This window comes from Spermophilus citellus (genome assembly GCF_964194105.1).
Source record: "Spermophilus citellus genome assembly, chromosome: 9".
NCBI classification, from domain to species: domain Eukaryota; kingdom Metazoa; phylum Chordata; class Mammalia; order Rodentia; family Sciuridae; genus Spermophilus; species Spermophilus citellus.
Genome location: NC_138191.1, coordinates 29,185,992 through 29,200,055, shown reverse-complemented (window position 1 = coordinate 29,200,055; position 14,064 = coordinate 29,185,992). Strand labels below are relative to the sequence as shown.

The window sequence follows — 14,064 nt, the reverse complement described above, 5'->3', positions numbered from 1 at the left end:
CTCATTCAGTTGACTAACTGAAAAGTGAATTAGTGGTAAGCCAGTGGAAAGCACATTCCAGAGGCTTCTGGGAGTGTGCTTACAGCAGCAGCATCAGGAGCAGCCATCTTTGCTGACCTCTGAGGTTCTCTTCAAACCTTGTGAGGTTTCTCCATTTCTAAGTTGAAAATGGAAAGAAATACATGACAACATGGTATAGCATTTTTCTTGTGTTAACTTTTCTTCATTAACAACTGCCAGTGCCCCCTGCAACTTCCTTGAATGGTATTAAGTGCTCTTGAGTGTCTCATTACTTAAATGTTTTTTTATTGGTACATTATAATCATACATGATAGTGGGATGTACTGTTGTTACATATGCATACACGCACAGAACAACTAGGTCAACTCCACCTCCCAGTAACTATTCCTTAAACCTTAACATTTGGTGTCCCAAGGCACCTCATAGCTTGTGCAGATGAAGAGTGTCATCCTGTGTGTATATCAGTTCTGGATCTGCTCCTGAATATCTGGGATTTGAGTAACAGCATCCCCTTCTCTGCAGGGCAGAGATGTAACATCGACATTGATGAGTGTGCCTCCAATCCTTGTCGCAAGGGTGCAACGTGTATCAATGATGTGAATGGTTTCCGCTGCATGTGCCCCGAGGGGCCTCATCACCCCAGCTGCTACTCTCAGGTGAATGAGTGCCTGAGCAGTCCCTGCATCCATGGCAACTGTACTGGGGGCCTCAGTGGGTGAGTAGCTGCCATATGTTGTCAGGTTCCTGTCTGTTGACCTATGTCAAGCCATTTGGCTTTTGGCGTTGGTGATAGCCTGCAGAAGTCATATGGATACTTGTCCTGCAATTTGGCTGAAGGTTTTAGTAGTCTGCCACAAACTCTTCTAATTTATCACTTTGTCTATGGAAGCTAACCCTGCCTTCCATGGTGGAGGACCTGGGAAGAAAGTAAGGAGGATTGTCTCTTTTACATAAGTAGTGTAAGGACCTCATGGGAGGAGTCCAGGCCTATTTCATGAGTCTTTGGCAATTGTGTTTTAGAACTTATTACAAGATTGAGTTCTGAGGAATTTCTAGCATCATTTTTTAATGACTTTTTAAACACAGCCTACCTTTGTTCATCATAGTACTTGTGTGTACTCTGGAGTGGAACTGGTTCAGCCAACTTTAGACATGATTCTGATAAAACATTTGCAGTTGGCATGTCCCTCAGAGTTGTGTAATGTATTGGTAATTTTTAGAACCACAGAGTAACCTTAGGTTCTCTGAGAAGGTCTTCACTTTTATTGTGCTTGCCATAAGACACGGTTTTAGACATTGCCATTTTCCACACTTACAATAGGTGAAAGAATGAGAGTGTTTTAGGAAATAAAGTTTTTTTTAAAATGAGTTAACTTGGTATTCATGTCTCAGAGTATGACATCCTTAAAAATACCCCTTCCATCTACCCTTTTTCCACAAATCTCCTGTGAAACATAGCTATCATTTCCTGATAGCACTCTCTAAGTGATACTGATATTCAAGTATGATACTGTATATTTCAGATGCCTTTATTTTATGCTCTTTCTTGATCAACACCCTGGGTGCTTTCTGAGGCAGAGTAAAGCAAGACTCAGATGTAAGACATCCAGGGGGTTATTCATTGTGTCTTAAAGTCTTTGCTACTGTCTTATTTCCAGGTGTCTGTTTTGCAATACAAACTAGGGATCTTAAGGTTTGTTTTACCTTAGATTTATGTGTAATAAAATTAGTTTTGTAAATTATTCATTTTAGTGTTTCCTGCAGAGTGGCCCAATATATATATGACCCAGCCATTGTTTATATATGAAATTCACTATAATTAATTAATTTCACTAGCTTCTTGGTGAGCTAGGGAAGCACTACATAGGTCTCTTTACTGAACATACCAGATGGGTCCAATGACTATGTAATAGAGTCACAGAAGAATATGAGATTACCTTACTAAAGAGCTCCTGCCCCCTCATTTCATCACCAACTCCTTTATTTTATTCTCTGACTGTACTGTACATTTTTGTGGGGTCTTCTTTTAGATATAAGTGCCTTTGTGATGCAGGATGGATTGGCACCAACTGTGAAGTGGACAAAAATGAATGTCTTTCTAACCCATGCCAAAATGGAGGAACTTGTGACAATCTGGTGAATGGATATAAGTGCACTTGCAAGAAGGGCTTTAAAGGTGAAAACAAAAGTACATCTTTTATGTCTGTTGTTGTCTTATTGCATACTACTTGGCTCAGTTCTTTCCATTTCTGTTTTTCTCATTCATTCATTCATTCATATGGCAAACATGGAGGAATTAGTATTTATGAGACATTTGGGGGAGGAAAAATTACTTGTATAGATAAAATTTCTGCCTTCAGCCTGACAGAGAGGCAAGCTGTTAAAGCAGTTCATATTTAAGATGCTCAGTTAAGACTCACACAGCTTTGGACAAGTGCCTAATTGTAGGGTCATTGGTCTAGGTTTTATTCTATGGTAATTCAAATAGCTCTATAGAAATATAATATTTTGCTTTCTATAGTTAGGGTAGCAACATCACAGCCTCAGCTCTGTGTTTGGAGCATTCTCATAAATTCTTTCATACATCAAGGTATTTTTACTTAGTTTTTTATTGCCTTTTGGAAAAATGCATAGCAGTGAAATTGTATAAGCCTTTTTTTTTTGAGTTCACGCTTGTATTTGCACTATTGTAAGTTTTCACTTGGAAACTCATGAGAGATAAATATATGGGTAGATCATTTATATTTATGCTTACATTACCCATTGATTTCTTCACTCAAAAACCGTGATTGGCTATTATGTTATATCAGCATGTTTTAGAGACACTTTATTTGATTACAGATTAAGCATCCCTAATCCAAAAATCCAAAATGCTCAAATATCTGAAACTTTCCTAGCACCAGCATGCTGCCATATTTGGAGAATTTCACACTCAACCTCATATGACAGGTCAAAGAAAAAATACAGGTTCATTAGAAATATTATATGGAATTATCTTCAGGCTATGTGTGTTTATGAAACAAATTTGACTTTTTTTTTTTTTTTTTTGGTTTAGACTTAGTCTCATTATCTGTATGCAAGTATACAAAATCCAAAAAATCCAAATTCTAAAACAATTCTGGTGTTAAGCATTTTAGATGATACTTAAACTGTAACTGAAATTTTTCTGAGACCTATTTCAGTCATTTTCTGATATATTGCATTACATTTGCAAAGAAATTTGTAGATACAAAGGCACCTTTCTTTATATCAGTGAGTAAACTAAAACTCAAAATGTAAAATCCAACTTCTTATGCCCAGTTAGTATTAGAGCACAACTGAGCCCAGTTCTCTATACTCCTAGATAATCAATTTCTCCTTTACTGTGCTGTAGTTTTTCTATTTTTTGTGTGAAACTTTACCAGAAATGCAAAAGGTAGGCAATATTGGGTACTATCCTATATCTATTGATCTTTTGTTGCTTTTATCCATTATTTAGTGGGATTAAATGTCATGCTTTGAATCAGGAGAAAAACAATTTTTTGACTTCAGAAGTACCCCATTGATGGTAGAGACTATGCAAATGAAAGTGGGCATAAATCAGAGGCTTTGATTATGTATTCAAAAACATTTTCTTTTTTGCTGACCAGAAACTTTGCATAAAAAGGCCTATGTTTATATAAGATAACAAATGTTTCAACCCTTAGCATCTTGGTTTATTATTAAGAAACTACTTGTAATTGGAGGAGTAATAGGCTTTCAGGCCATTAGAATAAACTGTTATTACTTTCATCTTTTGACCGATTGATCATTCACTGACTGACTATATGCCAGGGACATATGACCAAAATGAATAAGCAGGTGTTCCAATGGTCTGAAACAATGAGTGCCATTTCAGAGGTGTTTAATTTTTACCACCGAGAGAACTGGTTGGTCATTGAGGTAAAGAGGAGGCTGACAGAAAGTCACTGTGTGTGTGTGTGGTTTTCACTTTTCTGCCTACAGGCCACAACTGCCAGGTGAATATTGATGAATGTGCCTCAAATCCTTGTCTGAACCAGGGGACCTGCTTTGATGATGTTAGTGGCTATACTTGCCACTGTGTGCTGCCCTACACAGGTGGGTGCTGTAGGTGCCTGCGGTGAGCATAGGGATGTTTGACCAAGCCAGGTCAGTGAGCACTGTGAGCTTCAGTGAGGCAGGTCTGTGGGGCCGTGATGCTGCTCGAGGAATCACTGCCTGGGTGTCCTTCCTGCCCTCACTGACTGCAACCTGAGTTCGGAAAATTTGATGGGGAAATACATTGGTCTTCTTAATGCTTTAGTGTTTGGACTTTATATCTGACTGGAATCTGGTATGTAGCTGATGGACTTAGTTCATCATTTGAATGGACCCTGTGTTTTGATGAACTATGTCAGACAGACACTGTTTTATTGTTGTTGTTTGTCCTGGAGATTGAATTCCAGGGCATCACATATGCTAGGCAAGTGCTCTGCCACTGAGTTAACACCCACAGTTCTCCAACACTTTTTATATTTTGGGTTATTTAATCTTGTCTTCAATAATTCTACAATGTAGAATTTCCTGTCTCACGAAGATAAGTAGGAGATAGAGCATTTGCCCATAAATCTCTGAATCTGAAGGTTTTCCTGTTAACTGCCATTCTAATCCTAACATTCAAATGTCAGTCTCACTCAGAAATATTGTCCCCTGAATGCCTCTTTCACACAGAGAAGACAAAAGTGTGATTTCAGTTGACCTCAGCTGTTCTGTTTTGGTAGGTATATTTGGCACTTTGGACATTCTTCCTGTTTTCTCCTATGTCCTCATTGCCATTGCATGGTGGTTGCACTTGTATGCCTTGCTCACCTCCTTGTCGTCCATTTTCTTCATCCATGAGGAACAGACACAACTGTGGCTTTGCCTGTTGGAGCAGTGCACAGCATGCAGGCAGGAACACACCAGACCTGTCATTCCCTGGGTCTTGGGCAGTTAGCCGCAGCAGTTCATGGTGACTGGGCTGTGCAGAGCAGCAGGATGGCCACAAGCATGACTGAAAGACTTGTTACCTTTGCTCCTTAGAAGAAGTGGTAATGTAGGGAAATTGCATTTAACCCTCCTGGCTCATAAACTCAAAGTTATAAAAGATCCTGTCTCTAGACAAAGAAAGTACAAATAACGTCATTCCAGAGGCTTGTTGATCTCATTTGTTGGTAGCAAAAAGACATCTCACATTGGATGCAGTGGCACACACCTGTAATCCCAGCAGCCTGGGAGGCTGAGGCAGGAGGATTGTGAGTTCAAACACAGGCTCAGCAACTGAGTGAGGCCCTAAGCAACTTAATGAGGCCCTGTCTCTAAATAAAATACAAAAAGGGCTAGGATGTGGCTCAGTGGTTAAGTGCCCTGGGGTTCAGTCCTTGGTACCGTCCCCTTACTCCCTCCCTCCAAAAAAACCCCCAAATATCTCACAGCCACAAAGCCTGAGAATGGACAGCTGTGGATATACACAGGTGTCACTGTGCTCAGCCACTTTGGGGACTTACTTGCTGTGTATCTTAGGTGTACAGCTCATCTGCAGATGATCTGTTTTCTCATCATGCTTTTCAGCTGCACTGATATATTTGGCTTTTTGCTGGATATTGATTTTTCTTTAGCATCCTTGTTTAAAAAATTTACAATGGAGAGTGAGCCTGACTGAACACAACTATGCAGATAAGCCTTGTAGTTGTGCGTGGTTAAAGGCTGTAAGCTTTGTCAGGTTTGCCCAGCATAAGGGAACCAAGCACCCTTATAAGCCACTATTCTCCAACTTTTTAAAAGTGGGTTTGAGATATTTTGGTGAACATTTGGTGATTTTTTTTCCCTGAGTACAAAACTTTAAAATTTAAAAAAAAAACAAAAAGAAAAACAAAAAAACCTCATCTAGCTGGGGATGTAGCTCAGTGGTAGAGTGCTTGCCTGGCATGTGTGAAGCCCTGGATCTGATCCCTGGCACTACAAAAAATAAAGTAAAAACCTCATCCCTTTTTAATAATAGCGTTCCTATTTAATTATTTCTTGCTGTGAGTTTATATCTAATATACTAAAGTAGGAAGTGGTGGGCAGATACCAGTGTCATATTCATACATTATAAGGAGTCAGCTTGCCTGGCAATCAGAGCTGCTCCACTGTCTTCTACTTGTACAGTAGTGCCCATTGCCTTCCAGTTAACCCATTCCCTGGAACAGTTCAGCTGAGGTTGGAGGAGCAGGAGGCCATGGTTCAGTCTGTGAGGCTGAGCTTCAGCGCAGCTGAATCTTAACTATGGAAATGCAAAAATTATCTCATCTGATGAATGCAGGTGTCCAAATCCATGGAACCACTTGTGATGATAATAGCAAAATTAGTAGCAGCCTAACAGTAATTGAATACTCTCTATGCACCAGGATGTGTGCTAATAAGGACTTTGTGTGCATTTTTTAAATTTAATCCTCAAAAATTCTCTTTGAGTTATATATTGGTCTCATTCTCTTTATATGAGTAAGAGAAGAGAAGTAACCTGCCCAGGTTCACAAGTTAGCAATGTCAGACCAAGATTGAAAGGACTAAGAGTCTCTCAGATTCCAAAGGATTCCCCTCCCCAACATGGTTGAACCCATAGACACTCTACCACTGAGCTACATGCCCAGCCTTCCTTATTTTTTATCTTTAAGTGGGTTCTTGCTAAATTGCCCAGATTGGCCTTGAACTTATGATCTTCTTGCCCTGGCCTCCCAAATTGCAGGGATTAAAGGGGTGCACCACCACACCCAGCCCATAGTCTCTTAATGACTACTTTAAACTTGAATTCCGAGGAATTCTGGGTGTACTATTTGGGAAAACGTTGGTTTACTTGGCAAGTTCTCTGTCACAAACTGTCATTTGCTTTTCAGGCAAAAATTGTCAAACTGTGTTGGCTCCCTGTTCCCCAAACCCTTGTGAGAATGCTGCTGTTTGTAAAGAGGCACCGAATTTTGAGAGTTACACCTGCTTGTGTGCTCCTGGCTGGCAAGGTAATAACATGAAGATGGAGGAGTCAGGCATATGTGTTCTGAACTTTAAAGTGGTCAGGTCATCATCAGATGACATAAAAGACTTTGATCTTCTGAGGCTGGTCCATCTTTGTCAAGAACTCTGTCCTGGAGCTGGTAACTGGAATGGTGCAAAAAGCCTTTCCATTGTCCTTTGGGGCCCTCTAGTGGCTGTAGACTCCACAGAGACTCTCAAACCCTGATGTTCTTTCTACAGAGAATTTTAGCATGATGGCATTAGCCTTTCCGGAATATAGATGTTTTCTTGGGTCTTCCCAAATCCTGAGATCAACCAGGGTGTCCTTGGAGTAGCTTTACCCATCCCACCTAAGCTCAGGCTCCACAGATTACTACAGGAATCAGCTTCCAAAAACTAGTTGTTCATTGGTGTTTTTTTCTAGGTCAGAGGTGTACGATTGACATTGATGAGTGTGTCTCCAAGCCCTGCATGAACCATGGTCTCTGTCATAACACCCAGGGCAGCTACATGTGTGAGTGTCCTCCAGGATTCAGTGGTATGGACTGTGAGGAGGACATCGATGACTGCCTTGCCAGTGAGTATGCCCCAAGGGAGAGGAAATCTCTCAGGGAACAGAGCAGATGAATTCAGAAGAGGCCACTGCCTCTTATACTGATGTCAGCCATACCAGTCATTTATTGAGTATTTTTAACACTGTTAGTTTAATATCTTCTTTAGAAGCTAGTGTCTTTAGGAATCAAAACAAACGAATTTCTTTTAAGCACTTCTCTATGATGTTTTGAATATTGACAAGATGGAGACAATGCTATGGTAGTTTTCCTTTTACGTATTTCTGAGTGACAATTAACATGCAGTAAACTGCAAATATTTAAGTGTATATTTTATCAAGTTTTGGCATATGATAACAAAAGCCATCATTTATGATACACTGATTTGTCCCTCTTAATGTATACCTTTGTAATTTAATCCCTCTACTTTCTTATCCCGTACAACCACAGATCTCCTTTGTCACTGTAGATTAATTGGCATATTTTACCATTTTAAATGCATGCAATCATATAAACATACTTTCTGTTTAGAGATTTTGACTTGTTTCAGTAAGCATAATATTTGAGACTTGTCCATAATGTTCATAGTAATAGGTTATTTTGCTCTGTTGATGAATAGTGATATATAGGCTGTTTTTTATTAAGCTTTGGTAAAATGTATTTTTCAAAGAATTAGTCTAATTTATCTAGGTTGCTAAATATGGTAGTATAGAGTCAATCATAGTATAATCTTTATTGAACTTTTAGTGTTCATAAGATCTGTGAACAACAAGCTTGTAGATGGCAGTCCAAAGATAAATTAGACCTAGTCACAACCTTTATGAAGCTCATTTCTTACTGGGGAAGAAAGATATGTAGACAAATAATTTTAACATTTTGTGGCAAATAGTGGGAAAAAATATGTCTAAGAGTCAATTAATGGAGAAATTAGAGAATTAAATAAAACTATTTGGATGCCTTTCTCACATTAACTATCAAATAAATATACAGTACTTTAACTTTCTTATATGAAGTGGGACCAGCAATGTTTACAAGGAGTTTGAAACAATTCAGTAAATTATGGTGAGTTTCTTGTGGGAGTCTGTGGAAATTATAGTATTGTGTACTGTGGTTAAGAAAGGTTAAAATATTTTTATAATTCCTCTAATTGTAATTAGACTCAGTCATTATTTAAAACAAATATGAGGTATTTAAATGTCCCTCTCACAAAGTAGGGGCATTTTACTCATGTTGAATTTTCATTTTAAATTTATGACTTGTCTTTGCAATTATATATATTTTTTAAATTTTTTGGGGGGGTTAGTTGTAGATGGAACAGAATGCCTTTATTTTATTTGTTTATCTTTATGTGGTGCTGAGGATCGAACCCAGTGCCTCACGCATGCACTCTACCACTGAATTACAACCCCAGCCCTGCAATTATATTTTTAAGATCCTTAAGCACAGTAACTCTATCTTGATTTTCTTATTCTGGTTTGTATGCTATCTATATTGTGGAGGGCCATGGCATGATATTAGCTCAAATTTTGTTGATTAATTTCTTTCTTTTTTCTTCATTGTTTTTAGATATACATGACAGTAGGGTGTATTCTGACATATTATACATATGTGGAGTGCAACCAATTTCAATTAGGATCCCATTATTCTGATTGTACATGATGTGGAGTTACATTGATCATGTATTAATATATGAGCATAGGAAAGTTATGCCCAATTTATTCTACTGTCTTTCCTATTTCCATCCATCCTCCCTTCTTTTTATTCCCCTTTTTAATCTAGTGAACTTCTATTCTTCCCCTCCATACTCTCCTTTGTTATGGGTTAATATCCACATACCAGAGAGAACATTTGACCTCTGGTTTTGGGGGGATTGGTTTATTTCACTTAGCATAATAAGTTGCATTCATTTACCCTCAAATGCCATAATTTCATTCTTCTTTATGGCTGAGAAATATTTCATTGTGTGTGTGTGTGTGTGTGTATGTATATATATATATATCATATTTTATTTATCCATTCGTCTCTTGAAGAGCACCTAGGTTTGTTCTGTAGCTTGGTAGTGTGAATTGAGCTGCTATAAACATCAATGTCACTATGGCATGCTGATTTTAAGTCTTTAGGGTATAAACCAAGGAGTCAAGGATAGCTGGGTAAAATAGTGGTTCCATTCCAAGTTTTCTGAGAAATTTCCATACTGGTTTCCATAGTGGTTGCACCAATTTTCAGTCCCAACAGCAATGTATGAGTGTACCTTTTCCCCGACATCTTCACCAACATTTATTGTTACTAATATTCTTGATAATTGCCATTCTGACTAGAGTGAGATGGAATCTCAGTGTGGTTTTAATTTGCATTTCTCTTAATTGCTAGAGATGTTGAACTTTTTTTCATATATATTTTGACCATTTATGTTTCCTTTCTGTGAAGTGCCTATTCAGTTCCTTTGCCCATTTACTGATTGGGTTATTTGGATTTTTGATGTTAAGATTTTTGAGTTCTTTATATATCCTAGAGATCAATGCTCTGAGGTGCAGGTGGTAAAGATTTTTTTCCCATTCTGTAGGCTCTCTGTTCAAGTTTTTGATTGCTTCTTTTGCTGTGAAAAAGCTTTTTAGTTTGATACCATCCCTTTGATTGCTTCTTGATTTTACTTCTTGTGTTTTAGGATTCTTATTGAGGAAGTTTGCTCCTGAAATGACATGATGGAGAGTTGGGACTTCGAACTCAATCTAAAAAAAGAGGTGAAAGACCTCTAGAATGAAAACTGTAGAGCACTAAAGAAAGAAATTGAAGGAGACCTTAAGAAATGGAAAGATCTCCCATGTTCTTGGATAGGCAGAATTAATATTGTCAGAATGGCAATCTACCAGAAGTGCTATACAGATATAAGGCAATTTCCATTAAAATTCCAAGGACCTTCTTTATAGAACTGTCCATCATGTCATTCAGGAACAGGCTTGTTAATTAATTTCTGTGAGCATCAAGTATTCTAAGATCAAGCTGTGTGATTTTTAAATTTGTTTTTAAAACATTAGATTTAGGGGCTGAGGTTGTAACTCAGTGGCAGAGCACTTGCCTCCCACATGTAAGTCACTGGGTTTGATCCTCAGCACCACAAAAAATAAATAAATAAATAAATAAACAAAATAAAGATACTGTGTCTATGTACAACTAAAAATTAAAAAAAAAACATGAAATTTATTTGGAAAAATAAGAGGCCCAGAATAGCCAAAACAATCCTTAGCAAGAAAAGTAATGCAGAAGACTTTAAATACAAGACTTTAAATTTTACTACAGAACTATAGTAATAAAAATGACATGGTATTGACATAAAAATAGACTTGAAGATCATTGGAACAGAATAGAAGACACAGATAGACACACAAATATATAGTTATCTCATACTAGAGAAAGATGTCATAAACATACATTGGAGAAAAAATAGCCTCTTTAACAAATAATGCTGGGAAAACTGGAAATCCTTATAAAGTAGATTGAAATTGAACCCCTGTCTCTTACCCTGCACAAAACTCAACTCAAAATGGATCAAGGACCTAGGCATTAGACCAGAGACCCTGCACCTACAAGAAGAAAAAGTAGGCCTAACTCTCCATCATGTCACTCAGGAATAGACTTGTTATTTAATTTCTGTAAGCATAAACTATTCTAAGATCAAACTATGTGATTTTTAAAATTGTTTTTAAAAGTATATTTCCTAATGCTACCTAAATCTAAAACACATAGTAATAAAGAGATAAATGAAAATAGTGAAAAAGAGAAGAACAGAGGGATGATTAATTTATTTAATATTTCTGGAATAAATATATAATATATGTTTATATATGTAGATATACCCATATATACGTATAATTCTTTGTTCATCTGTTCAGCCTCTACATATACCTTTGAAAATATTGATAAATATTTCTGATGAGCTGTGTGTTGGATCACATATTTAGTTTGTCAGTGTATGAAAGACCAATGCAAGTTTTATGACTATACTAATATTACAAATTTGTTAGGGGTGATTAGATGACCGTGTATCCCAATTACCATAAAATTTAAAAATCTCAGGCAAATGTTACTGAATTTATTTTCATAAATGGGGAAATCAGGGCAGAATAGATGGATAGAGGTCAAAGACAGAAGTCAGAATTGTGCTGTCCTTAGCATGAGATCATTCACCTTCACCAGTCTTAAGGTGAACTTGGTGCTGCTGTTCCAAATCATAACTCTTTTATAATGGTTTAGATCCTTGCCAGAATGGAGGTTCCTGTGTGGATGGAGTGAACACTTTCTCCTGCCTCTGCCTTCCTGGATTTACTGGGGATAAGTGCCAGACAGACATGAATGAGTGTCTGAGTGAACCCTGTAAGAATGGAGGGACCTGCTCTGACTATGTCAACAGTTACACCTGCAAGTGCCAGGCAGGATTCGATGGAGTCCACTGTGAGAACAACATTGATGAATGCACTGAGAGGTGAGTGGCTGTGCATTGGGCATCAGCATCTTATGTGGAAAGGAAAGAAAGCAGAGGAACTTAAGAGTGTAGTGCTAGGATCGTGGGGCAGGGATGGGACCTCCCCTTGGCTCCTATTCTAGTCATCTCTCATTGCCTATTCCCAATTCCTGAAAGAAGGTTGAAGGTAGATAAACTTAGTGGGATAGATAGGCCAGCATTTATTTCTTACTTAGGGAATAATAGTAGGAACTATAATTCCATTCTCTCTTTGTTCTTATTCATTTCAACGGCAGTTGATCTAAGAATTCCTATTCCTTGGCAGATTTGTTACCACTGTTTAAGGACTTTCTGGGAAGTCTGTTCCATTTATTTTTATTATATTATCAACATGTTTGTTCTGTTTCTCTTTCATAAAGAAGTCTAAACTTAAAAGCTATTTATCTGGCATTTTTTATATGAAGTAAATTGAAGCCAGGCATGGTGCTTCACACCTGTAATCCCAGCAGCTCAGAAGCTGAGGCAGGAGGATCGTGAGTTCAAAGCCAGCCTCAGCAAAAGCGAGGTGCTAAGCAACTCATTGAGACCCTGTCTCTAAATAAAATACAAAACAGGGCTGGGGATGTGGCTCAGTGGTTGAGTGCCCCTGAATTCAATCCCTAGAATCCCCCCCAAAAATATAAAGTAAATTGCAATATAAAGTAAATTGACTTAGTTGATTAAAAATAATAATAATATATGGAGAGTCAGAATTGTGGAAAACCTCACATTCTCCAGGAATCTAGAGTAAGCACAGCCTTTTAAATGCTCCTAAGCCTTTGGGTATAGAAAGGAAGTTGGCACTCAGGGCTTCTGACATCCAGTTTGAAAGAAAGTAAAATTTATTGGATATAGGAGTTTGAGATGCTCAGGGGTATTTGCAACTTAGATTTTTAAACCTTGTTTTTAAAAGAGCCGGTCAGAGGAACCAATACATAGCTAATGTTGCCTTCCTGCCCATTTGCTCCTCAGTTCTTGCTTCAATGGTGGCACATGTGTTGATGGAATTAACTCCTTCTCCTGCTTGTGCCCTGTGGGCTTCACTGGTCCCTTCTGCCTCCATGAGATCAATGAATGCAACTCTCATCCATGCCTGAATGAGGGAACATGTATTGATGGTCTGGGTACCTACCGCTGCACCTGCCCCTTGGGCTACACTGGAAAAAACTGTCAGGTAATTAGTTTCCTGTCCACTCACTCAGTTCTCCCAGAGTAGCTGAGTATTATACCTGTTCCCTTTCTAGGTAAAATAAGCCCCTTTTAAAAGAGGAAATCACAGTTCTAGGGGTCTCCCTGAGATGAATCTGGTAACTTATTAGTAGGTTTCAAACTGGTGATGCAGGCAGCACGATATGAATCAGCAAACTAAGATTGTCTTAAGAGACTGACCAAGAACTGCAGAAAAATACACAAGGGAAGCAAGCACGTAGATACATTTTACATTGGAAGTACAAGAGGAGAAAGAATATCAAAATGCCATCTTTAAAGTTCAGGTACAACATCTAAGAGTATAGTAGCAATTATCATGTCTTCCAATGTAGAATTCATAAAACCAAACTATTTATGTACCTTTAAAATTCAAATATATAATTATACATTTTCATAGAATCTTAAGATGGCAAAGTCCCCATAAGTGATTACTCTAAACTTTCAATTCATGGAAGAGAAACTGAGCCACCAAGAGGCATTGTGGTGGCACATGCCTGTAATCCCAGCCACTCAGGAGGTTGAGGCATGAGGATCGCAAGTTCAAAGCCAATCTCAGCTGAAGTGAGGTGCTAAACAACTCAGTGAAACCCTGTCTCTAAATAAAATACAAAATAGGGCTGCGGATGTGGCTCAGTGGTTGCTTGCCCCTGAGTTCAATCCTTGGTACAAAAAAAAAAAAAAGATATGTACCAAACAGTACCTCTTCAACAATCAAAGAACAACAGACTTCAAAGAACTTTGGAATAAATGGCAAAATGTAACCTGATTTACAGGTGC

The 14,064-nt window shown here is 38.1% G+C and overlaps 1 protein-coding gene across 3 annotated transcripts in view; it reads left to right on the top strand.

Moving 5' to 3' along the window:
• The window catches only part of NOTCH2 (notch receptor 2), a 163,858-nt gene that overhangs the window by 116,693 nt on the left and 33,101 nt on the right, over window positions 1–14,064 (top strand). For 2 of the 3 annotated variants that reach the window (XM_081308317.1, XM_081308316.1), the window contains 7 exons: window positions 544–736; window positions 2,052–2,197; window positions 4,006–4,119; window positions 6,915–7,034; window positions 7,454–7,606; window positions 11,832–12,060; window positions 13,051–13,252. In XM_081308317.1, the coding sequence (XP_081164443.1) occupies window positions 544–736; window positions 2,052–2,197; window positions 4,006–4,119; window positions 6,915–7,034; window positions 7,454–7,606; window positions 11,832–12,060; window positions 13,051–13,252 (1,157 nt within the window). The remainder of the gene's footprint in view (window positions 1–543; window positions 737–2,051; window positions 2,198–4,005; window positions 4,120–6,914; window positions 7,035–7,453; window positions 7,607–11,831; window positions 12,061–13,050; window positions 13,253–14,064) is intronic. The other variant, XM_081308318.1, reaches the window with a different exon arrangement.